The sequence below is a fragment of the Zonotrichia albicollis genome, chromosome 20 (assembly GCF_047830755.1).
Source record: "Zonotrichia albicollis isolate bZonAlb1 chromosome 20, bZonAlb1.hap1, whole genome shotgun sequence".
Lineage (NCBI taxonomy): Eukaryota > Metazoa > Chordata > Aves > Passeriformes > Passerellidae > Zonotrichia > Zonotrichia albicollis.
In genome coordinates this window covers 10267267-10292532 of record NC_133838.1, presented here as the reverse complement: position 1 = coordinate 10292532, position 25266 = coordinate 10267267, and the positions used below count along the sequence as shown (strand labels likewise).

At 46.7% G+C, this 25266-nt stretch overlaps 1 protein-coding gene across 2 annotated transcripts in view; it reads right to left on the bottom strand.

Moving 5' to 3' along the window:
• Positions 1–3897: 3897 nt before the first annotated feature.
• Positions 3898–25266, bottom strand: part of CSMD2 (CUB and Sushi multiple domains 2) — a 326447-nt gene continuing 305078 nt past the window's right edge. For both annotated transcript variants that reach the window (XM_074555673.1, XM_074555674.1), the window contains 13 exons: positions 24206–24385; positions 22369–22542; positions 20558–20731; positions 19407–19480; positions 17408–17519; positions 16789–16968; positions 14408–14473; positions 13132–13293; positions 11317–11429; positions 10623–10710; positions 9703–9841; positions 7996–8170; positions 3898–6595 (listed from right to left, as the gene is read on the bottom strand). In XM_074555673.1, the coding sequence (XP_074411774.1) occupies positions 8011–8170; positions 9703–9841; positions 10623–10710; positions 11317–11429; positions 13132–13293; positions 14408–14473; positions 16789–16968; positions 17408–17519; positions 19407–19480; positions 20558–20731; positions 22369–22542; positions 24206–24385 (1622 nt within the window). In that variant the 3' untranslated portion in view covers positions 3898–6595; positions 7996–8010. The remainder of the gene's footprint in view (positions 6596–7995; positions 8171–9702; positions 9842–10622; positions 10711–11316; positions 11430–13131; positions 13294–14407; positions 14474–16788; positions 16969–17407; positions 17520–19406; positions 19481–20557; positions 20732–22368; positions 22543–24205; positions 24386–25266) is intronic.

Below are 25266 nucleotides of genomic sequence, written 5' to 3'. Positions count from 1 at the left end.
GATTATTATTTGATGGGTTTAATTTTTTTGCCTCCTAAAAAAAGGTTTTGTTCGGCTGGAATGTTGTAGGATCTGGGTTAAATTAATCCCAAACTCCATCAAAACACCAGGAAGGAGCTTCACAAGCAGGATGCTCAAAGTTCAGGAAGCTTCTCCAGGGAAAAAAGGGGCAAATTTTTGGATTCTCTGCCCAAAACAGCTCCAAGATTCCTGCAGAGAGGGAAGCAGGAATGGGGACTCACAGGGAATTCCATGGAATTTCCATGGAATTGGCTGCGGGAATGAGGCTGGAAAATCCCGAGAGCCCAAATTAAAGGTGGGGAAGGGCAGGATTGGCCTGGCAGTGACAGGAGGGGACAGAGGTGTCACACACAGGGGTGGCACCCAGGCAGAAAACACGGATGGAAAACTTGGGAATCACGGAATTGTGATGGTTGGAAAAGACCTCCAGGATCATCAAATCCAACCTTCCCACATCCATCCTGCCATGGGGCCCACGGACAGGGATGCTGCTGATGGGACGAGGGCTGGGAAAACCCTTGGGGACGTGGCTGGAATGTTGGATCCCAAACCTGACCCCAATCCCATCCCAGGTATCCCTGCAGGGCAATTCCTGCACAACCCTCCCTGGATGGGAAGCAGGAGCAGCTGCCTCCTGTCTGTAAATGAAATCATATTAATTAAGCCTCTTAATGAGGGTTTGTTGTGGCTTTAATTAACCCCCAGACATTGGCAGAGGCTGTGGGGTGGGGTTCAGCCCCAGCACTTCTGAGGAATTCCCAAAGCCCCAATTCCCAAGATTCCCGTTGTGATTTTTCCCTGCTTTGCCCTCAAATCCTGGCAGCTGTCCCTGCTCCGGTCACCTCCCCGGGCTGCCAAAATTTGGGATGTGATATCCTTAAACCTCTCTCTGCTGCCAACACCGTTTTGTTCCCATCTGTTTTCCAAAGGTTTTTCCAAAGGAGCTCAGCCCAGCTCGGCTTGGCAGCCCTAAAACCATTCCTTGGGAACTGCAGAGAATTCCAGAGGGGTTTGGGATGGAAGGGACTTTAAGGACCATCCTGCCATGGTTTTTCCATCCTGGCCTTGAACAATTCCAGCCACAATTTGTGCTTGGGAATCCTGCATCCATTTGTGTCCAATTCCAAGGGTTTTGGCCCTGCAGAGTGTGAATTCCCAAAAAGAATTGGGAATTTTGCTGTTTGTGGAAGCCTCTCCCACCTGATCCCACATCCAGGAATTCCAGGGCAAAGCTACTCCAGGTTCAAGCAGCTCCATCAGCCTCACCCTCAGCTCTTTTTTTGGTGCCTAAACACAGATTTTAAACAATTTTTCCCATTTTTTGCCAGATTTCCTGGCAGATTTCCAAAGGAACGCTCCGGGACGGCGCTTGCAATCCCAAAGCTGTCCCAAAGTGCCCAGTGTTGGCTCCAGTGATGTTTTCCAGGCACTGAGAAGTGGTGAAAACAGGGAAAAATCAATAGTTACAATCCCAGCGGCTCGGTTCTGCTGATGAGCCGTGTTCTCCCTGCTGAAAAAGCCGGGAATTGTGAAGAAAAGGGAAAATATGGGGGAAAAAAGGGAGAAAAAAAAGGGGGAAAAGGGGGGAGAAATGGGGAAAAAAGGGGAGAAAAGGGAGAAAAAAAGGGGGGGAAAAGGAGAGAAAAAAGGGGTGAAAAGGGGGAAAAAAAAGGAAAAAGGAGCACAGAACTCCCCTCGGGTGCCGTCTCCCTTTTAACCTCCTGTGTCCTGAATTCCCTTGGGAGATCCAACCACGCCCCTCCAGTTTGGAAGGGGATTTTATCTGAATTTAATCACCTTTAATGGGAGAGAGACCAAAGATTCCCAAGGATTTGTTCCACATTCAGCTGGAATCGCCGCTGGAAAGGGCAAATGGAGCAATAATTCCTGGATTTAGAATTATTATTATTATTATCCCTGACACCCCCCTTATCCCTCCATCCTCAGGCTGAGTTAAGGTGATCTTTCAAGCGACATTTAATTAAAGAGATATTTAATTTATAGTTTATTTTATAAATCCCAGGTGGGGGAAGGCAATGATTCCATCTTTTCCGTCCCTTCTGCACTTTCACTCTCCTCACGGGGAGTTTCCCACTTGTTTTTACTGGAGCTTGGAATATTCCAGGCTGGCAGATGGAAGGAATTGGGATTCATTTTCAAAGAAGAAAATACTAATTTAAAATATCTCCTGAATTTCTTTTTTTGGATGAGACAACTCCTGCCATCAGGGCAGGAATCCCTGCTGAGGAATCCCATGGGATATTCCTGAAGAAATCCTCAATTTCCCTGATGGTCCTTTTGTGGTTTTTTCCCCCAAAATATTCCCAGTGGATGCTCCAGCTCCTTCCAGTTTCTCTGCTGGTCTCTCTCTGTTTTTTCCCCCAAAATATTCCCAAGTGGCAGCTCCAGCTCTCCCATTTTCCCTGCTGGTCTCTCCCTCAATCAGCAGCCACTGGAAGATCCGGGAGATTTTTGGGATCTTTTCTTCCAGGGAATGCTGGCAGAGGTGTTGGGAAAGCTTTAAAAAAATCACCAAATCCCTGTGTTGGAGGAGATTCCAGGGCTGGAACTTGGTGGCAAAAGAAAAGCTTGGGAAATGAAGAATTTTCTCCTGAAGAACACCCAAAAGCTGAGCCTGGGTCGGGGATTAAACCCCAAATACAGAGGGAAATTTTGGGAATTGGAAGCAGAAGGAATACCCCAAATACAGAGGGAAATTTTGGGAATTGGAAGCGGGAAGAATACCCCAAATACAGAGGGAAATTTTGGGAATTGTAAGGAAGAATAATCCTGGAATGGTTTGGGTTGGAAGGAACCTTAAGGATGATCCCATTCCACCCAAAATTCCATGGCCATGGACAGCTCCCACCATCCCAGGCTGCTATAAAATCGGACATTCCAGGGATGGGGCAGCCCCAGCTCCTCTGGGAAGCTCCGAAAGCATTTGGATCCTCTTCCCTCCTCGTGAATCCATGGAAATCCAGCAGGATCCTTTCTGCTGCCCCAAAATCCCAAGGACCCCCATCCCAAAAAACCCTCAGCTCCCTCCCTGACCCTTATTTTGGATAAACCGAGCCGAGGAGGGGACAAATCCAAGGATAAATCCAAGGATGAAGAGTCTGAAAAGCCAAATAAAAGCCAAGGGAGCATCAAATCCACACGGGAGCAGCTGTGGGACATGAAAGTTCCTCCAGGGCCTTTTTCATCCCAAATTTCCTCCATCCCGACTTAATTCCTGCCAATCATCAGGCACGGAGAGGGAGGAGGCGTTAATTAAAACCTCATTAAGGCAAATTGGGGCTCCTTGAAAAGAAATGCGGGGGTTGGGAAGCGGGAAGGGTCCCGTTCTCCTTTCCCGTGGGATTTCGCTGATAAAATCCCGCTGGAAAAGCCAAATCCATTCATCCAATTTCACCCAATTTTCTTGGATTTTCCCCTTTCCTGAAATCGTGATGTGCTGGAAAAGTCGGGAAACTCCATCCTTGCATGAATGGTGTGTGCACGTCCTGAAAATCCTGGGATAAAACTTTTGGAATTCACACACCCTTTCAAAAAAAACCAACCAAAAACCCAAAAAACCATCCCAAAAAACCCCCCCAAAAAAACCAAACCAAACAAAAAAAACAAAAAAACAAAAAAAAAAAAAAAAAAAAAACCAAAAAAAAAAAAAAAACCAAAACAAAACAAAACAAAAAAAAACCCAAACAAAAAAAAACCAAAAAAACCCCAAAAAAAACCCCAAAAAAACCCAAAAAACCACAAAAAAACCCCCCCAAAAAAACCAAAAAACCAACCAAACAAAAAACCCCCACCCAAAAAAAAAAACCCCAAAAAACCCCAAAAGAAAGAAAAGGAAAGAAAAAAGCACCAGGGGGCTATAAGAAAAAGCAATGCAAAAATCGAGATCTTTTATTATTTGGAAGTCCAAAATCGAAAATAGCTTTGAAATTCCGCAGGGAACGCCGGGAACACACGGAAAAGCCTCATATACAGAGACAGATAAATTAACTGGGAATTCTGCAGACAAGCCAGGGGCATGGAGAGATTCCATATGTACATTTTTATGGAAACCATTTATACACTTTATTACATTTACAAAAAAAAGCTGATTTTTTTTTTCCACTACTTTTTTTGTTCTTTTTTCCCTACGATAATGAAAAAAAAAAATTACATTTTGTTTTTTTTTAATTTATTTTTTAGCTGTACAAACTTTTAATTAATAAAAATATATCTCTGTACAAAAGAGGGATTTGAGCTTTTTTTGTAGTTTTTTATCATTTTTCTGATTTTTTCCCTTTTTTTTTTCTTCATTTTTTTCCTTTTTTCTTCATTTTTTTTCCCTTTTATTTTCATTTTTTTCCCTTTTTCCCATATTTTTTTTTTTTTTTTTACCATATGCAAGTCCTCTGGGCACAAGGATGGAGAATGGCATGGAGCAGATCTCAGCCAGCTTGCAAAAAAATGGGATCAACCCCTTTTCCCACTTCCTTGGCTCCCTGGGCAACAGCAGGAAAAGGGAATTCACGGATCCAAAGCAGCAAATTCCATTAAAGTCGAGCTCCCCCTTCTCCCTGCCTGGGTGGTTTTAAATATTTTGGATTTATTTTGCACTCCTGATATGAATTTCTCCTGGATTTTCCATGGAATGAGTGGGAGCCAGGAGTGGGAGGATTCCCTGGGATTTGGACAAGAACCTCGATGGATCCAAGCTCTGCTTCCAGCGATTGTTGGAATTTTGGGGCCCGGAATTGGGATTGGGATGTGGCAGAGCACGGATTTGGGTTGGGCTCTGGGGTTTTTAGGGATAATTGAGCTTGGAAAAGATCAGGGATGGGCCAGGAGAGCCCAGCTGGAGGCAGGGTGGGATCCAAGGATTCCAAGGGATTATCCCAGCCTTGTTCCAGCCCTGGGAGGATGGAAGGGGGACAAGGGAAGAGGGGAATATTGAATATTCCCTTGGAGTCCCAATGGGATTGACACCATCCCAATCCATGAAAATTTCATCCTGGGATCCTCCCCAAATCCATGTGGGAACATTTCCCAGGGCTCAGGATCCAGCTCCCAATTCCCAGGGAGAAATCAGAGCACCTTGGTGGGACTTTTAGGAGAAATGACATTTTTGGGAGGACAGGTGGCATTTTTTGGCAGGCTGGGGATTCTGCTCCCTGCGGGAGAGCCAGGAGTAACAAAAATAAAATATTGATGTGTTTACACCCCTAAAATCAAGGAAAACAAAATAAAATATCCCAGATTATCCCAGGCAAAGCTTCAGGGAGGAGAAGATCCATGCTGGAACTGGAGCATGGATGGAAACCCCCATTCCAAAGGGTTCATCCTGATTTTCCTTGAAGCCTCCTGGACTCAGTGAGCTGGGAATGGCACTTCTGCCTCCCCTGATCCTAAAAAAAAATGGCTCCAAGCAAACTTTGGATCACAAGGATCCAGAGCCTTCCCTGCTCCCACAAAATCCCAGGAAACCTCAGTGCCCGTGGAAAAGAAAAGGAGCAGCTCAGGATGGGAATTAAAACTCCTCTGGCATTGCCCTTTGGAGGATCAGTCTGGAAAGGGCAAAGGATTTGGGCAGCTTTTGGGGGAATTAGTGTGGAGCTCTTTTCAGAGAGGATTTTTGTCCCTTTGGATATTCCTGTCCCTTCAGGAATCGCCTGGCAGTGAATTCCTGATCAGGGATTTGGGCCCAGCTCAGATCAGGGGGAACATGGAGCAGGAAAATCCCAGCCAGGAATGTCCAAAGGAAAATCAAACACAGGGAAAAGGGAAACTTTTGGGAAGGTCCCATTTGGAAAACTCTTCCTGGGGTAGAAAATCCAATAAAGAAATAACCCAGAGACCCAAATGCAGAAACCCCACATGCTCATCCTGTCCCATCCAGGTGTTGTCCATAAATTCAGCCAGGAATGCCCAAAGGAAAATGAAACACTGGGAAGAGGGGAAAAGCTTCCCAAGTTTTGCATTTGAAAACCTTTCCTCTGCTCAAGCCCTGGGGTAAAAATATCTAACCAAGAAATGACCCAGAAACCCAAATACAGAAACCCCAAATCCTCATCTTGTCCCATCCAGGTGTTTTCTGTAAATCCAGCAGGGAATGCCCAAAGGAAAACCAAACACAGGGAAGAGGGGAAAAGCTTCCCAAGGTTTGGAAAGCTCCCATTTGAAAACCTTTCCTCTGCTCAAGCCCTGGGGTAGAAAATCCAACAAAAAAAAAAAAAAATAACCCAGACACACAAATCCTCATCCTGTCCCATCCAGGTGTTTTCCACAGAATCCAGCACCTTGTGCACAACCTCTTTGTGGCCCAAGCTCTTCCCAAAGTTTGGGAAGCCGGGGAAAGCCTTCCCACCAGCAGGCCTTCCCCAGGTCTGGGAGCGGGGCCGGAGCAGAACCTTTGGCTTGGAGATCCAGCAGGATGGAGGGTGGAGGTGGATCCAGCAGCCCCTCGGGAATTCCAGGGAGGTGCAGCGGCCTCGGCGGGGCGGGAGCAGGGAGGTGGGCAGGGGATGGATGGATGGATGGTGAGGTGGGAACGTCATCCACGCTGGACACCGGCCACGGGGGTCTGGGGAAGCAAGGGGGGTGGGTGATGGCACATGGGAATTCTGGGGAAGGGGCTTTGGTGTCCTAAAACTGGAGTATTCCAGATGGAATACTGCCTGCATTCCATGATCCCATGGGAGCCCTCCCAACCCCACACATTCCATGATCCCAAACCCTTCCAACTCCCCACATTCCATGATCTCAAACCCTTCCAACTCCCTTCATTCCACAATCCTATAGAAACCCTTCCAACTCCACATATTCCATGATCCCATGAGAACCTTCCAACTCCCTGTACTTCATGATCCCATGAGAACCCTTCCAACCCCCTACATATTCCATGATCCCAAACCCTTCCAACTCCCTGCACGCCATGATCCCCACACATTCCATGATCCGAAGAGAACCCTTCCAACTCCACACACCCCATGTTCCCAAACACTTCAACTCCCCACAATCCACAATCCCATGAAAACCCTTCCAACTCCATGCAATCCATGATCCCATGAAAACCCTCCCAACTCCATGCAATCCATGATCCCAAACCCTTCTAACTTCCTGCACTTCATGACCCCAAACCTTTCCAGCTCCCCACACATTCCATGATCCCAAACCCTTCCAACTCCCCTCATTCTATGATCCCATGGGAACCCTTCCAACTCCTCACGTTCCATAATCCCATGGAAACCCTTCCAACTCCCCACACATTCCATGATCCCATGAAAACCCTTCCAACTCCCTGCACTCCGTGATCCCCACACATTCCATGATCCCAAACCCTTCCAACTCCCCTTATTCTATGATCCCATGGGATCACAGGTTCCCATGGGAACCCTTCCAACTCCCCACACATTCCATGATCCCATGAGAACCTTCCAACCCCCTACATATTCCATGATCCAAAACTTTTCCAACTCCCTGCACTTCATGATCCCATGAGAACCCTTCCAACCCCCTACATATTCCATGATCCAAACCTCTTCCAACTCCCTGCAATCCATGATCCCATGAAAACCCTTCCAACTCCATGCAATCCATGATCCCAAACCCTTCTAACTTCCTGCACTTCATGACCCCAAACCTTTCCAGCTCCCCACACATTCCATGATCCCATGAGAACCTTCCAACTCCCTGCACTTCATGATCCCATGAGAACCCTTCCAAGCCCCTACATATTCCATGATCCAAAACTCTTCCAACTCCCTGCACTCCATGATCCCAAACCCTTCCAACTCCCTGCACTCCATGATCCCATGAGAACCCTTCCAACTCCCTGCACTCAATGATCCCCACACATTCCATGATCCGAAGAGAACCCTTCCAACTCCACACACCCCATGATCCCAAACCCTTCCACCTCATCCCAGGACCCCAGAGCCCCCAGAGCCCCCAGGGCCCGCGGGGTGGCCGTGTCCCACTCACCGCGTGGGGACGGCGCTATACGGCCGTGCACACCGTGCTCACTGTGAACTCGGCCTCGCCTGCCATGATGTCCGAGGGCTGCAGGTTCCTGTCGTACATGGGGTTCTCAAAGGTGCCCCTCACGTTGGTGTTCTCGTGGCCGGCGTAGCCGTTGAACGGGACTTTGGGTCTCCTCCTGTGGCATCGGGGACAAAACCCACACGGGTGATGTCACTACACAGCACGGGACACACGGTGCACACACGGCGCTGCTTTCATGGTGAAAAAAGGGAAATTTGTCTTCTGACTCTAAAATTTACAGATTTCCAAAAGTGACACTGGGTTGGAGGGTGACAGTGCCACCTCTCCGATGACACCGGACTGTCACAGACATTTCTTCATAGAAATCCTTTCTTTGGGATTTCTCCTTCTTCTGGGAAGCAAAGGGCCCCAGAAGAAGAATGTAAACAATTGTTATCAGCTGTTGTGAAATGTAGCAGGTGTCCCTGTGATTGGCTCATCTTCTTTGTGTACCATTAAAGGCCAATCACAGGAGCAGCTCAGGGACAGATTCTCTGGGCAAAGAACTTTGTTATTCATTCTTTCTATTCTATTCTTAGCATAGCTGCTCTCTGCAACTTCTCTTTTTCTTCTTTTGAGTATAGTTATAATGTATTATATATCTTATATCAATAAATCAAGCCTTCTGAACAAAGAACAAAATTCTCGTCCTTCTCTCACCACAGTGACCGTCTAAAGTCGCTGTAATACCGGACAAACCAACAGTCCAGCAGATTTCTCCTCCTCCATAAAAGAATGCAAAACAATGAGTTATTTACAGAAAGTGTGTGAGAAAGTGTGTTACAAGAATGTAAACTCAGAAGGCTTAGAAAATGTTAAGAAATCAAGGTGACAGCCCTGAGGGAGGGCACTGACAGGGGAAACCTGTGGGGATGGGGCAGGAAAATCCATCTGGGGGTTTGCAGCATTGATCAGGACAAAACTGAATTTACACCACATTCAAAGCCATGGGGAGGGGGGGAATTTGCTTTTTATCCTCCTAAATGTGGCCACAAACCCCATTAATGGCCAGAAAAACCCTCATTGCTCTCCTCTCCCAAATCCAAATAAATGCTTTATTTTCCCACCTCCTGAATTAAACCAGCTCTAAAGGGGGGATTTTAAGCCCAGCTCACTGATATTTCTCTCAAATCCCCAAATTGCTTTCACCTTTTGGGATTATTCCCCTAATTTCCCGAACCCTCTGTTTCTGTCCCACCTCCTGAATTAAACCAGCCCTGAAAGGCGGATTTTAAGCCCAGCTCACTGATATTCCCCTCAAATCCCTAAATTTCTTTCACCTTTTGGAATTCTTTCCCCAAATCTGTGTTTGCAGAGATAAAGCACAAACCCTGCAATAATCTCTCAAACCTTCTGTTTTTGTCCCACCTCCTGAATTAAACCAGCTCTAAAGGGAGAGATTTTTAAGCCCAGCTCACTGATATTTCTCTCAAATCCCTGAATTTCTTTCACCTTTTGGAATTCTTTCCCCAAACCCGTGTTTGCAGAGATAAAGCACAAACCCTGCAATAACCTCCCAAACCCTATTTTTGTCCCACCTCCTGAATTAAACCAGCCCTGAAAGGCGGATTTTAAGCCCAGCTCACTGATATTCCCCTCAAATCCCTAAATTTCTTTCACCTTTTGGGATTCTTGCCCCAAACCCACCTGTGTTTGTAGAGATAAAGCACAAACCCTGCAATAATCAGGGCGATGAAAGGCACAAGGATGGCGGCTGCCACGGAGCTGCTGTTGGATGCAAAGTGGTGGCCTATGGATTCAGGATCATTTTCCATCATGCTGATGTCTGCAACACAGCAGAAATGAACACATTTCCTTCCTTTTCCTTTCACATTTCCCACATTTCCAAACCCCTGGCTGGGGGAAAAGGCCTTGGCTCAAAGTACAGGTGGCACCAGCAGCAAAATGAGTGAAGTGGTGCTGGGAAATGGAATTTAAAAATGGATGTGCGAGGATGGAGCTCCAGCCTATTAGGGCTCATCATTTATTTACATCTGCAATTAAAGAGAGATATAAATTGATTTATTTTGCCAAAAAAGTCCAACTTGGATGCATGAAGTTGGGCTTTGAGGAGACTCTGAAATGCTGCAAAAACGAGCATCCATAAAGGTGATGAGATTCCAGCAATCCTGAGGGATTAAAGAGCTCAAACCATGCTTCAAGTGGTATTTAGGAGCTTAAACTTTGGGGGGTTTAAGCTCCCAAGAGTCTCTGTGATTTCTGATGGAGACACTTGCTGTGGTGAGAACAGGATTTGGGCTTGGCAGGGATCTGGGAATTTGGTAAAAAAAAACATCCAGGTATTGTTTGTGCTTCCAAACTCTCCCTGCTTTGGACAGCAGCCTGGTTATCCCTCATTTTATTCCCAAATTATAAATGTTATCCTTGTGATGTTTTTATGCTGTTTGTTTTGTCTCCCACAAACCTCCCACCAAGTTCAGCCGAACTCGGAAAGCGCGGAAAATTCAAGCCAGGGGTTGGAGAAACATTCCCAGCCTGGAAACCCCAACCAGAGCAAAATCTGCTGCTGGAATCGAGGGGAAAAGTGCAAATCCAAGGAATTTTACCAAGTCTCTGGAGGCCAAACTGCCCGAAGCCTTTGCCACGCACAAAGCCCTGGTACACGAAGGTGCCACTCGAGGACTCCGACGAGACCTGTGGAGAGTGGAAATCAATGGGTTTATCCAATTTTTCCCTGGATTTAACACCCAGCTCATCCCAGCCCCTTCCAAGTGCATTAATTTGATGCAATTCCCCAGAAAATCCTGGCATTTTTAAAGGAGTTTCACCACCCAACAGCTGAAAATTCTCCATTCTCAAAGGAAGGGAAGCTAAAAAAATTTTGCTTGTGATAAACTGGAGAGGACATTGCTGATTCCAGAGGGAGAGGGAGAAAAGTGGCCATGGGTCAGTTGGATCCACATTTTTTCCAAGCTCCTTTGGATCCCTAAAGGGTTTGGGAAACTCCCAGACACAGGTAAAGGGTGAGGAGCAGGGAAAATCAGCTTTTCCAGCAAGATGTTGAGCAGATGTAAAACACCCACAGGGAACAAATCCCGTTGGTTTTTCCTCCAGCATCATCTGGGAGATGATGGATTCCAAACCCCCGGACAATCAAACCAACCCCCAGCTGCAGGAGGAGCTGTCACCTGCTGGAAAAGTGCCACATGTCCCCTCCCAGCTCTGGGAATCATCCCTCAGCTCCAGGGAAGGGAAATCCAGGCTGGGACAGCCAAGGGAGGGTGGGTTTTGTTCACTCACGTGCCCATCCAGGGCCCATTTGTCATTCCTGAACTTGTTGGCAAAGATCTCCAGTGGCCCCATGATCTGGTACACCTGGAGCAGCAGGTGCACATCTTCCTTCTTGTAAATCCCTGAAAAAAAAAAAAAAAAGGGATTTTGTCAGCTGTGGTTTGAAATAATTGAGTGGGAGAGCAGAGAAACCACGTCAGGGTCTGAGTGGACACCAGCCCTGGCGGTGGGATGCAGTGGGAAACACAGCCCAGGATATTGAAGATATTTTCTTCCTGGGAAAGGACTCAACTCAATATTTAATTAATATTCAGGAGGGCAGGGACATGGAGCACTCATGGAATCAGGAGCTGGAAGGGACCCCCAAGGATCATCAAAGTCCAGCTCACATAATTTCACGTTTTTTTGCCCAAATCTCCAAGTCCTACTTTGGACATCTCCAGAGATGGGCACTCCAAACATCCCTGGGCAGCTTCAAGGAGTTTCCATGGAGAAATATTCCCTAAAATCCAACCTGGCACAGATTGAGGCTGTTTCATCCTGGGAGCAAAGCCTGACCCCTCTCCTGTCAGGGGCTTGTGGGGAGCCCCCTGAGCCCCATCAGGAATTCTCCAAACCCTTTTCCAGCTCCATTCCCTTCTCTGGACACTCTCCAGCCCCTCAGTGTCTCTCTGGCCATGAGTGACCAGAGCTGGACACAGCCCTAGAGGTGCCCCAGTGTTGCAGACAGGAAGAGAAATTATAAAAGAAAGGCCTCATAAAATCAGGCCTGAATTAATAGCTGCAAGTTCCCATGAGAAAACAATCTTGGTATGAAAGATTCATTAACACAAAAAGCTATTCCTAGAGTGAAAAATAATTGCACCAGTATAAACAATAAGAGCTGTCTCATGAGAATCAGTGGAAAAAATACGTAAACTAACTAAAAATACAGAAGTTTGACAAATATGCAAAATACCTTGTACTGACCCATAAATTAAGCATGAATGTATTGTCCACCATTAAGATTTGACACAGTACTGATAATACTATAAAATATAACCTATTATATATATAGTTATATTTTATAGTATTATATATAATATAACCTCTGATAATCCCATAAAATATGACCTATCCAATCCAGAATTGGCTTTTATCACAACATCCCAGCAGTGCTCTTGGGTTTTGGTTGTTAATTGCTGCCCCCAGATGTGCAGGATGTCTCTGCTTCAGCCCGTGCAACTGAAGAACGAGTCTGGACTCTTCACTTTTTGGTCTTGAGGTTGTTTATTAATTCTTATCTATAAAATTTTCTTTCTGCCCATCCGAGATCTGCTCAGCAGGGCAGTCACAGGCACTCTGTGTTGTCCTTTTATACTACAAACTACGTATAACATATTTACATTTAATTCCCAATACCCGTCACCTGTGTTAGACAGTGCACTTCTACTCTAAACCAATCCCAAAGTGCCAACAGCACTGCAGAAAATGGAGAACAAGAAGAAGAAGGAGAAAGGCTGGACATGCCCAAGTTCCTCCATCTTGTCCCATAACCCCCATACCAAAAATCCTAAAATCTACATTTCCACGCTCTGATAATTTTATTATTACACCATTCAAACCTCTGTGACTTTCAGGTCCTCACACAAAGCTGGTAACTTGCTCCAGGGGTCATAATCAAATCCCCAGGTGTTCTGGGCTGTGTGCCAGGGTCTCTGAGCCCCTCAATGGGGTCCTGGCAACTCTGGATATCCAGAGGGATGCGCTGAATTTCCCACACAGGGAATGGCCCTGGCAGTGCCAATGCCACCCCTCCCAAAGGTCACACTGTGTGTCCCTCACCTGACACCTGGAGCTCCACCCCGCTGTGGTCGATCAAGGTGGCGTTGACCTTGCTGGTGGCAGGGTCGAAGCTGGTGACAGAGAGCATGGCTGGCTGCTTCTTCCCCATGTACTCGTAGGAGCCTTTCCACAGGGAATTCCTTGCAAACACGTCCGCAGGCACTGGAATTACAGCAGTGGGAGATGTGAAAAAAAACCAACCCAGCAGCGTTTCCATTTTTTCAGGGAAAAAACACAACAGAGCAGGATTTCTGTCTTTGAATTCACTGATAATAATTAGATTGTTTTAAATATTTAATATTTTAAAAATATTTTTTGTTTTAAATACCTTAAATCCCACCCGCTCTGAGCCATCACTATGAGGGACAAAGCCAAAACCAGTAACTTTAACTTGGCTGTTGTGACCAAAAACACAAGGATAGTTTAAAAAACAAACCAGCCCCCAAAATAATTTATTAGGAAAAGTTCAAATAAACTTATTAGGAAAACTTAAAATAAAAAAGGATGAATGTAAAGGAAGGGCTGGAATGCTGTGGGGAGGAATATGGATGTTAATGTTCAGCTCCTGTAAGGATCCTGTTTGTTCTCCAGGGAATAGGATGGGGCATGTGGCAGTTTCAGTGTGAAAAATGCATGCATTTTATGATTGGCTTTTCGCAAATATTAAAGTGAATATTATATGTGTTGTGTTAGAAAGTGATGCTGTATTAATTCTCTCAAGTAGTGTGGTAAATATAGTTTTAGGTTATAAAAAATGGTAAAATAGAAATGATGCTATGTTGGATACTTATTTAAAGAAAGGACTTGCACTGAGATAGCAGCCACAGGACATCTGAATCTTTCAGAGAAAGAATTTATTCCTCTTATCAGAAGAAACAAACCTCTTCCCGCCTCTAAGGTGCTGTTAGGATTTAGAGGAAGAAGCTGGCACTGACCAGACAGAATCCTGTGTTTCAATGGAATTTATGCATCATGCATGAGGTGTATGAATATGCAACAGGCTGTTGCTTTTAAGGGTTAATCCTTTGTGTCCTTTTTTGGGTACCCGGACGTCTGTACCTCTTTGTCTCTATTGTCTCATATTGTCCTAATCCAAATTGTCCAATTCATTATTACTCAAATTATATTACTATTTTTATAACCATTTTATTACCATTAAATTTTTAAAATTTTAAAACCAAGCGATTGGCATTTTTCACACAGAGGAGGGCATTCAGGAGGGGGATTTGAGGGGTATCAGGGCTGTGCCCATGGGGAGGAGCCCCCTGAGCCTCACCTGAGGCCTTGGCGAGCGGCGGCTCCCGCGCGGTGCCCACGGGTCTCCCGCTGGGCCGGACATCGGCTGGGACAGGGGACAAAGCACAGCTGGTCACTATTGCATTGTATTGTATTGTAGTGCATTGCATGTATTGCATTGCATGGTATTGTATTGCATTGCATTGCATTGCATTGTATTGTATTGCAATGTATTGTATTGCATTGCGTTGCATTGCATTGTATTGTATTGTATTGTATTGTATTGTATTGTATTGCATTGCATTGCATTGCATTGCATTGTATTGCATTGTATCGTATTGTATTGTGTTACATTGCATTGTATTGCATTGCATGGTATTGTATTGCATTGCATTGTATTGTATTGTATTGCATGGTATTGTATTGCATTGCATAGCATTGCATTGTATTGTATTGCATTGTATTGTATTGTATTGCATTGTATTGCATGGTATTGTATTGCATTGCATAGCATTGCATTGTATTGTATTGCATTGTATTGTATTGTATTGCATTGTATTGCATGGTATTGTATTGCATTGCATTGCATTGCATTGTATTGTATTGCATTGTATTGTATTGTATTGTATTGTATTGCATTGTATTGCATTGCATTGTATTGCATTGCATGGTATTGTATTGCATTGCATAGCATTGCATTGTATTGTATTGCATTGCATTGCATTGCATTGTATTGTATTGCATTGCATTGTATTGCATTGCATGGTATTGTATTGCATTGCATAGCATTGCATTGTATTGTATTGCATTGCATTGCATTGCATTGTATTGTATTGCATTGCATTGCATTGCATTGCATGGTATTGCATTGTATTGTATTGCATTGCGTTGCATTGTATTGTATTGCATTGCATCGCATTGCATTGCATCGTATTGTATCGCATTGCATTGCATTGCATTGTATTGCATTGTATTGCATTGCATTGCATTGTATTGCATTGTGGGGTCTGGCACTGCCCACTCAGATTTCCTGAGGCTGGAAAAGCCCCCCAAGGCCACAGAGCCCAGGCTGTGCCCGATGCCCACCTTGTCACCCAGCCCAGAGCTCTGAGTGCCACCTCCAGGGGACAAAGCACAGCTGGTCAGTATTGCATTGTATTGTATTACATTGTATTGCATTGCATTGCATTGCATTGCATTGCATTGCATTGCCTTGTATTCTATTCTATTCTATGCTATGCTATGCTATGCTATGCTATGCTATTCTGGGGTCTGGCACTGCCCACCCCAGAGTTCCTGAGGCTGGAAAAGCCCCCCAAGGCCACAGAGCCCAGGCTGTGCCCGATGCCCACCCTGTCACCCAGCCCAGAGCTCTGAGTGCCAAATCCAGGCTTTCCCTGGGGGCTCCAAACCTCTCTGGGCAGCCCCTGCCAAGGCCTGACCACCATTTATTTCCATGCAGAAATTTTCACTGAACTCCCACCCCAAACTGCCCTGGCCCAGCCTGAGGCCGTTCCCTCTGCTCCTGTCCCTGTCCCCTGGGAGCAGAGCCAAACCTGGGGCTGTCCCCTCCTCTCAGGAGCTGTGCAGAGCCATGAGGTCCCTCCTGAGCCCCCTTTTCTCCAGGCTGAGCCCCCTCAGCTCCATCAGGAGTTTCCCAGCTCTGTTCCTTTCCCTGGACACTCTTCAGCCCCTCCATGTCCCAGATGGACGAGGCCAGAGCTGGACACTCAGGGTGTCCCTCAGCAGTGCCCAGGACAGGGGACAATCCCTCTTCTGCTCCTGCTGGTCCATCCCTGATCCACCATGGGCACACCTGGCTCATGTCCAGCTGCTGTCCCTCAGCACCCCCAGGTCCCTCTCTGCCTTTCAGCCACTGTCCCCAGCCTGTCCTGCCTTTCCCTCTGCTCCAGGAAAGTGTCCAGGGTCACACTCCAGGAGAGCCACAGGGCTCCATTTCCATGGATCAGAATAAGTTCTTCATTCAAGACTCCATGGCAGGTAAAATGTGGGGGAGATAAATAATTTGTGTGCTGTTCAGATTCTTCTAGACCCAAAAACTCCCCAGAAGATCCCCAGGTGTCTCTTTGGAGGTGGCACCTGAGTTTTGGGTCACAGGTTGGACTTGATGACCTCAAAAGCCTTTTCCAACCAAATTCTGGGATTCTGCAGTAGAGATCAATGATGGAGACCCTCCCACCAAGTGAAAATCAGGCTGGACCATCCCACAACTTTTAAGGGAGCAAAATTAAGGCTGAAAAAACCTCCCCTCTCCTTCCTTGGAGTTCTGACACCAAAACTGAATCTTGAGTTTATCTGCAGGTTGAAAACCACCTTTGAAGCACCTCAAGGCCCAGGATCTCCACAGGCTGAGAGCCTGGGGAGGGTCTCAGAGCCCAGCTGGTGCTGCCAGCCCCTCACCCAGGCAGATGGGCGGCTTCCCTGTCCAGCTGCCGTCGGCTTTGCAGGTGCGGTGCTCGGAGCCGCCGGTGAGGTAGAAGCCGCTCTGGCAGGAGTAGATCAAGGTGTAGCCCAGGGAGGGCAGGTCCAGGGCACCCACGTTGGCATGGGATGGGGTCTCGGGCTGCTTGCAGTGGTGGGCTGGAGGGGACAGGGAGAACAGGTGAGAGAAACCACCCAGGTGGGCACGGGGAGGGTGAGAAGTGACACCGTGACAGCAACGGGGGAACCCTCCTGGAAGAGGTTCTACACCACAGCTCACAGGGATTTCTCCCCGTTGGAAGAGCTTCCCATGCTGGGTTTCTGTTCCTGAAAGCTGAACCAGGCTCCAGCTGATGAGCTGAAAATCAGGATTGGCCACCCCCATTTTTAAGGGAAAAAGACAAAACCAAAAGCTGCTGAAGCACCTCTGAGCCCAGAACTGAGTGCCAGACTAAAAACTGCCTTGCAATCCCCAATTCTCCCTAAAATGCAACACATTTCCTGCGAGGATTCCTTTTGCAGAGCCTGGCTGAGGGCCCCGTGGCATTCCCAGCTCCCCGTGGCATTGCCAGCTCCCCGTGGCATTGCCAGGACTCACGGACGCAGTCGGGCTGGACGCCGCTCCACGTCAGGTTGGGCAGGCAGGTCCTGGTGGTGGAGCCCTGCAGGAGATATCCCTTCTGGCACCTGAAGAACAGGATGCTTCCCACCTGTCCCAACAGGAGACAATCACTCAGCTTCCCAGGGATTCCCAGACCTTCATTCCAACCCCTTGTCACCTCCTCATCCCTCACGGGAGCAGCTCCACTCCCAGCTGAGCAAAAATCCCATTTATGGTGTCTCCAAATTAATTAAACCTAAAATTAATTAATTAAACCCCAAGATTAAGGTGACTAATTAGCAGGAAAATGGAAGGATCCACTCTGGCATCCACTATCCCAGCAGGGAATGGGTGGGAATGGAGCCCCCAAGGAAGTCACTGTGGGATTTTTGTCCCCATTCCAACAATTTCCTGCAGGATGAGAGATGGGATTAGCAAAAGCACCTGCAGGATTTGGCCTGAAAATTAATGGGAATTAATGTGAATAGCAGCAACTATTAATTAGCACCGTAATTAATTTCAGATACAATGCATTGCCTAATTAATGCTGTGTAAACCCACTCGGAGGGCAAAAGGAGCACGTTGGGGTGTCCTGCTCCCAGGAGGAGACAGGAATCCATGGAAGGACACAGGAATCCATAGGATGAGACAGGAATCCATGGAAGGACACAGGAATCCATAGGATGAGACAGGAATCCATGGAAGGACTCATGAATCCATGGGATGAGACAGGAATCCATGGAAGGACTCATGAATCCATGGGATGAGACATTAATCCATGGAAGGACACAGGAATCCATAGGATGAGACAAATCCATGGAAGGACACAGGAATCCATAGGATGAGACAGGAATCCATGGAAGGACTCATGAATCCATGGGATGAGACAGGAATCCATGGAAGGACTCATGAATCCATGGGATGAGACAGGAATCCATGGAAGGACTCATGAATCCATGGGATGAGACATTAATCCATGGAAGGACACAGGAATCCATAGGATGAGACAAATCCATGGAAGGACACAGGAATCCATAGGATGAGACATTAATCCATGGAAGGACACAGGAATCCATGGGATAACACAAGAATCCATGAGAGGGGACACAAACTCATGGGAGGAGACGATAATCCATGGAAAAATGCAAGAATCCATGGAAGAAGGACATGAATCCATGGGAGGAGACATTAATGCATCACGGGAGACATGAATCCATGGGAGAACATGTGAATTCAAGGGATAACATATGAATTCATGAGAGGACACACTAATCCATGGGAAGACACAAGAATCCATGGGAGGACACACGAATCCCATGGGATGACACATGAATCCATGGGAGGACACATGAATCCATGGGAGGACACATGAATCCACAGGATGACAAGCGAATCCACAGGATGGCATGTGAATCCATGAGAGGAGGCATTAATTCATGGAAGGACAGATGAATCCACGGGAGAACAGAATAATCCATGAGAGGAAACGTGAATCCATGGGAAAACACAATAATCCATGGGAAAACACAATAATCCATGGGATAACACAGGAATCCATGACAGAACATGTGAATCCATGGGATAACAGAGGAATTAATGGGAGGACATGTGAATCCATGGAATAACACAGGAATCCATGGGAGAACATGTGAATCCACAGGATAACATAGAAATTCATGGAAGAACAGGTGAATCCATGGAATAACATGTGAATCCATGGGAGAACACATGAATCCATGGGATAATGCATTTGAATCCATGGGATAACATGTGAATCCATGGAAGAACATGCGAATCCATGGAATAACACACGAGTCCATGGGAGAACACATGAATCCATGGGATAATACATTTGAATCCATGGGATAACATGTGAATCCATGGAAGAACACGCAAATCCATGGAATAACACACGAGTCCATGGGAGGACACGCGAATCCAGGCCGAGGACGGAGCAGGGCTGGCTTTGTGGCACACCCCTCTTCCATGGCCATACCTGGTATCCCTGGGAATTGTTCTGCATCCCAAAAAGAGGCACTCCGGGATCCGCACACGTCGTGAGGCTGGGATCTGTTAAAAACAGGGAAGGGATTTACGGGAGAGCTCAGAGCCCTCCAGGCACACGGATCCTGCTGCAGCTCCAGAACACAAATGGGATTTGCGCTGAAGGAACACGCAGCAACAAGGAGAACACGTGGATCTTCCTGTTCCTTAAATCCCTGCCTGCTGCAGCACGAAGCAACCAAGTTTTTAATTAATGACCAATCACAGCCAGTTGTGTTGGACTCCCTGAGTATGTCACGGGTTTTTATTATTTATTATTTTCTGACTTTCTGATGTCTCCTTTCTCTTTCTTTAGTACGGTTTTAGTATAGCATTTTCTTATAATATGCTATGTTATAATTTTATTTAATATATAAATACAAATATATAATTTACATTTATTATATATTTATATTTATATATTTATAAACATATTATGTTTAACATAATATATCTATATTACATTCATAATACAATATAATATATTTAATTAATATATAATATACTACATGTAATTAATATACTATTTTCATACTGTATTTATAATAAATATATTAATATAATTATATTTTAAAATATATCTATATTTATATTAATATATAAATATAAATATACAAATATAATAATGTTTAATATACTGTACATTTAATATACTATATATTTAATATACTATACTATAATATACTATACTATAATATACTGCACTATAATATACTGTACTATAATATACGATAATATACTATACTATACTATAATATAATATAATTTTATAATATAATATAATTTTATAATATAATATAATATAATATAATATAATATAATATAATATAATATAATATAATATAATATAATTTCATAATATAATATATCAGCTTTCTGAGAACTTGAGAGTCAATTCCCGTCTCTCACCTCATCCTGGGGACTCTCACAACACCACAACAAAGCACCACGGTCACCCCGCTCTCCTCCCTGCCCTCTGCTCCCACCCTGTCCCCCAAGGACCCCCAAGGGCTTGGGGTTGGAGGTGCAGGGAGCCCCCAGACCCTTCAGTGAGCCCCCAGACCCTTCCCTGAGCCCCCAGACCCTTCCCTGAGCCCCCCTCACCGATGCAGCTGGGCTGGGTCCCGCTCCAGGTGCCGTCGGACTGGCAGAACCTGCGCGCCGACCCCACGAGCACCAGCGGGGCCAGGCAGGAGAAGGACACGGACGAGCGGTAGGTGAAGCCTCTGTCCTCCCTCCTGCCCTGGGCTGGGGTGCCCGGGTCCCCACAGAACACGGCTGTAACAGCAAAGGGACAGCGAGGTGGCCACAGAGCCCTCAGCAATGCCCCATCCCATCACAGCCCATCCGCTCCATCATCAGCTCGGCAGTCAGGGGTGGCTGAAGGTGCTGCTGGCTGCATTCCTTGTAATTATCTCCTTTTGTCGATGGTTGTTAATTAACTTCCACCTTCTCCCCCGGGATTTGCCTTTTTTCCCCCCCTCTTTTTTCTCTCCCCTAATTGCACGGTGTCACTTTGTTCCTTGGCTCTGTATCACACGGAAAGCCCACTAATTATCCCGGATCCTGGGAAAGGTGTGAGGAAACAGTGAGGGGTTTGTGGGATTTAATATGAAAATGGATATTGTGCAGCTGGAAAAGGGACTCAGAGCTGCCTTTAGCATCAGGAGATGCTAATTCCCTTTTTTTAGTTCTCTTTTTTTTGGTGTTTGCTGTTGTATCAACCCACCCAGCCTTCACAAAACATTCCCAACTTCTGCTGCAGCACGGTGCCTTTTGCTAAAGGATTTTTTTAGCAGTTCCAGGAATCCTGATTGCAGAAGATTGGGTCACTGAGGTCAAACACCCAGTTTTGAGGATGTTTTGCAGGCAGGAACACGGAAAATGCCTGGATTCATCCCAAATGTGCTGTCACAGGGGTAGAGTGACCACCTGAGTCCCTGCCTGCACTTCACAGATGCCAAACCAAGGCTTCCAGAAAACCAGGCCATGAGGGAGGTGGGAGAGCAGCCAGACTTTAGCTCCAAACTCTTGAACCATCCCCATAGCACCAAAAATTCCCACTCCAGCTGCTGGAAACCTCCATTTATGAACGGGGCACAAAGCACAGCAAGATCCCTCTAAACCCTGAGCTGCTCCGATGTTGTAGTGTGTTGTTAAGTTTCTTGTGTTATTCCCCCAATTTATGCATTGTTCTCCCCTATTATGTGTAAAATGGTTTCGTTCTCCCAGTTTTTCCCGCCACTGCTAGCCTGTCAGCTAAGTTGCTATAGTAACCGCTATTCATAGTTGCCGATATGTAATTGATCCTCCCCTGGTTTCCCTTATAAGTGAAAGTTGTTTCCTCCCTGGGTCCAGTTAATCACCCCCTTCTCCTCCCAGGTTTCGAGAACCTTCTCCTCTCTGGAGATGGTGGCTGGCTGGGGTCCCAGGACACCTCCTTTACCTTTTGATTATTGGTCTCCATAGAGTGTCAGTTCTGTGAAGTTCATCCCCTCACCTTTCCCGATTGGTTCCGCCTGTACCCACCCCCCCTCCTTTATAATCCTGTTTTCACCCCCTATGAAAAAACTTTTTCCCGGTTGGTTTCCCGGTGTTTGGATCCTGCAACACCTTCAATAAACCGATGTTTAACCCCCGGGAAATGGTCAGCTCCGTTCCTCCCCAATACCAGCGGTGTGAGCCAGTCCGCAGCCAGCACAGCCCGAGGCCCTCAGACACCCAAGGGAGCTGGCCAGGAATTGCAGAGGGGCGTCGGCCTTTCGCCCTCAGCGAGCCGGACTCTAAACTTCGGGCCACATATGCCCACCTCTGCACTCCATGACACAGAGCTTGGGGAAAAAAGCTGGGAAAAGGCCCCAAAAGCTGGATTTGAAGCAGAATCCTGGTGGAGGAGAGGGCAGGTGGCTACTCACGGAAGCACTGGGGGATCTCCCCGCTCCAGGAGCCGTTGCCCTCGCAGGTGAGCACGGCGGGCAGCGACAGCTGGTAACCCTCCAGGCAGGCGTAGCTGACGCTGGAACCCCAGCTGAAATCTGAGCCCACCACCTTCCCGTTGGGAATGGCCTGCGGAGCTCGGCAGGTGATGGCTGGGGGAGAAGGAAAAGGAGGAGAAGGGGAGGAAGGAGGAAATGGAAAAGGAGGATAACAAAGAGAAGAAGGAGGAGGAGAAGGAGGAAAAGGAGGAGAAGAAGGAGAAGGAGGAAAAGGAGGAGAAGGAAGAGAAGGAAGAGAAGGAGGAGAAGGAGGAAAAGGAGGAAAAGGAGGAAAAGGAGGAAAAGGAGGAAAAGGAGGAAAAGAAGGAAAAGAAGGAGGAGAAGGAGGAGAAGGAGGAGAAGGAGAAGGAGAAGGAGAAGGAGAAGGAGAAGGAGAAGGAGAAGGAGAAGGAGAAGGAGAAGGAGAAGGAGAAGGAGAAGGAGGAAAAGAAAAAAGAAAAGGAGGAGAAGGAATAGGAAAATGAAAAAAGGAAAAGGAATAGGGAAAGGGAAAGGGAAAGGGAAAGGGAAAGGGAAAGGGAAAGGGAAAGGGAAAGGGAAAGCAGGGTCAGGTCTCTCCACTTCTTAATTATTTCCATTAACAAGCAAATTCCATGCAGGAGCAAAGTCACCGCCTGCTCTCCAAGAGCATCTCCCAGGATTGGCACAAACTGGGGTCAAACCCTTTCAAGTTTGCAGTTCAATCCCAAATCATGAAATATCCCATGGGAAGGGATCCATGAGGATCATCCAAGCCCTGGCCCTGCACGGACACTCCAAAGTCCCACCCTGTGCATCCCTGAGAGCGTTGTCCAAACATTCCCTGAGATCCTGGGGCTCTGCTCAGTGCCCCACCACCCTCTGGGGGAAGAACTTTTCCCTCAGCATCTCCACAAATCCGATTTTGGAGTCAATGCTCGCTCTCAGCTGAGGGTAAAAATCTGCCCTGACATGGTGTGAAAGCTCATCCCAGATTTCCCCGAAGATTCACACATTTTGGACAACCTGGCTGAGGCTCAGACGAGCAGTTGAAGCCACAACCTGTCGGGTTTGCACCCACTCTGGGGTGTTTGGAGATGACATTTTTGCAGCACTCTGCTCTTCAGCTCAGAGCAGCCAAACCTGTGCCTCCAAAGGAGACTCTTGGCCACATTCTGGATCATTTCTGCAGCATTTGCTCAGTGCAAAGGATGAAAAAGGAGAGGAAGAACTGCTCTTTACAGCCTCTGAAGGAGCTGGAGTGCATTTGAGAGTTTTTATGTGGCCTGTTTTTATATCAGCTCCGTGACAGGTGAATTTTCCAGATTTTTAAAGGAATGCAGCGATGCTGCCACACATTTTATCTGCACTGGGGGGGTCAGGAAAACAGATCCAGCCTGCCCAGCCACTGCTTTCCTATTTCCCTTTTCTATCTCTGAACCACAGGAGCCATCTCAGAATAATGAAAAGACTCGCAGGGAACATTTTTCAGATGTTTCTGGGTGATGCCAGCACAGCGTCTGCTGGAAAAACACAATATTTCATCTGAGCTTGATCCGAGTTTTTTGTGCAAAATCACTTTACTCCCTGGGCTTTGAAGGAGAGCAGCAACTCCTTCCCTCCCTGGCAGGCACAGATTGATAGCCCTGAGCACAGCAAGGTGTTGCTGCTTCCCTGACAAATGCCAAACTTTGTGTGTGGAATGGAATGGAGGAGATGAGGAACGCCCAGCCAGGCTTCCAGGGAAACTCTGGTGGCCTCCAAAACTTGTGTCCTGCAACACCTGTGGGGTTCCTACCCTTGCAGACAGGTTTGGTGCCGTTCCAGGTGCGGTCTTTGGTGCAGGTGAGGGCAGCAGCTCTGTCTGACTCCATCATGAAGCCAGGAGTGCACTGGAACACCACGGATTTGTTGTAGGTGAAGTCACTGCCCAGCCTCAGCCCGTTGGCCGGCACGCCGGGGTCTCCACAGTTGATCACTGCCAAGGAAGGGAAAAAAGAGAATTTCTGGCAGCTAGAATCACGCCTGGGATGGTCCTGAATGTTTTTTTTCCAGGTGGGGTTTAACCAGTTAAATGTGGAGCAGGTTTGTAGCCTGAGATTTGGATCATTTGTCCTTGTTCCCTGTCCGGTTTTCGGCTGTTTGAAGGGCCTGGGAAGGCCCGGAGTGGCCTTGGGGCAGCCCGCGTATCGAAGGACAAGAAGAGGCTTCAGTTCTTCTTTCGGTTTTTATGTTTATTAATTGTTTATCTAAAAGATTTTCTCTCGGCCCGACAGAGCTCTGCTCAGCAGTCAGCCATGAGCACACTCTGCTGCCCTCCGGGCAGTCACCTATCTTTATACCCATGGTTACGTGTACAATATTTATCATTTTTCCCCAATACCATTTATTCTTATTGCCCGGTGCACTTTCAGTAATGTCCAATCCTAAAGTGCCACCATCACCAAAGAAGATGGAGGAGAAGAAGAAGAAGAAGAAGGACAGGACACGCCCCAATTCCTCCATCTTACTTCTCTAAACCCCCCTGTACAGAAATCCTAAACCCTGTGTCTCACCCTCTAATTAACTAATCCCTTCACCATTCACCCTGGTGAAGTCCTCCTATCCTCATACAGGTGTCGTCTCCCATGTAGGGTCAAAGTCCAGCCACCAGACACTTCTGGAACATTCCAGGACTCCCGAGCCCCCCAAGGGTGCTCTCGGTGGCTCAGCATCTCAGGACTGAGATGCTGAGATCCCACAGTTCCCCAGCTGGAGCAGGAATTGTTCTGTCTCCCTGCTCTGTGCACAGAGCTCACCATCCCTGACATGAATCCCAGACCCACCCACTAAAGCAGCACAGAACCTGAGAAATACAAA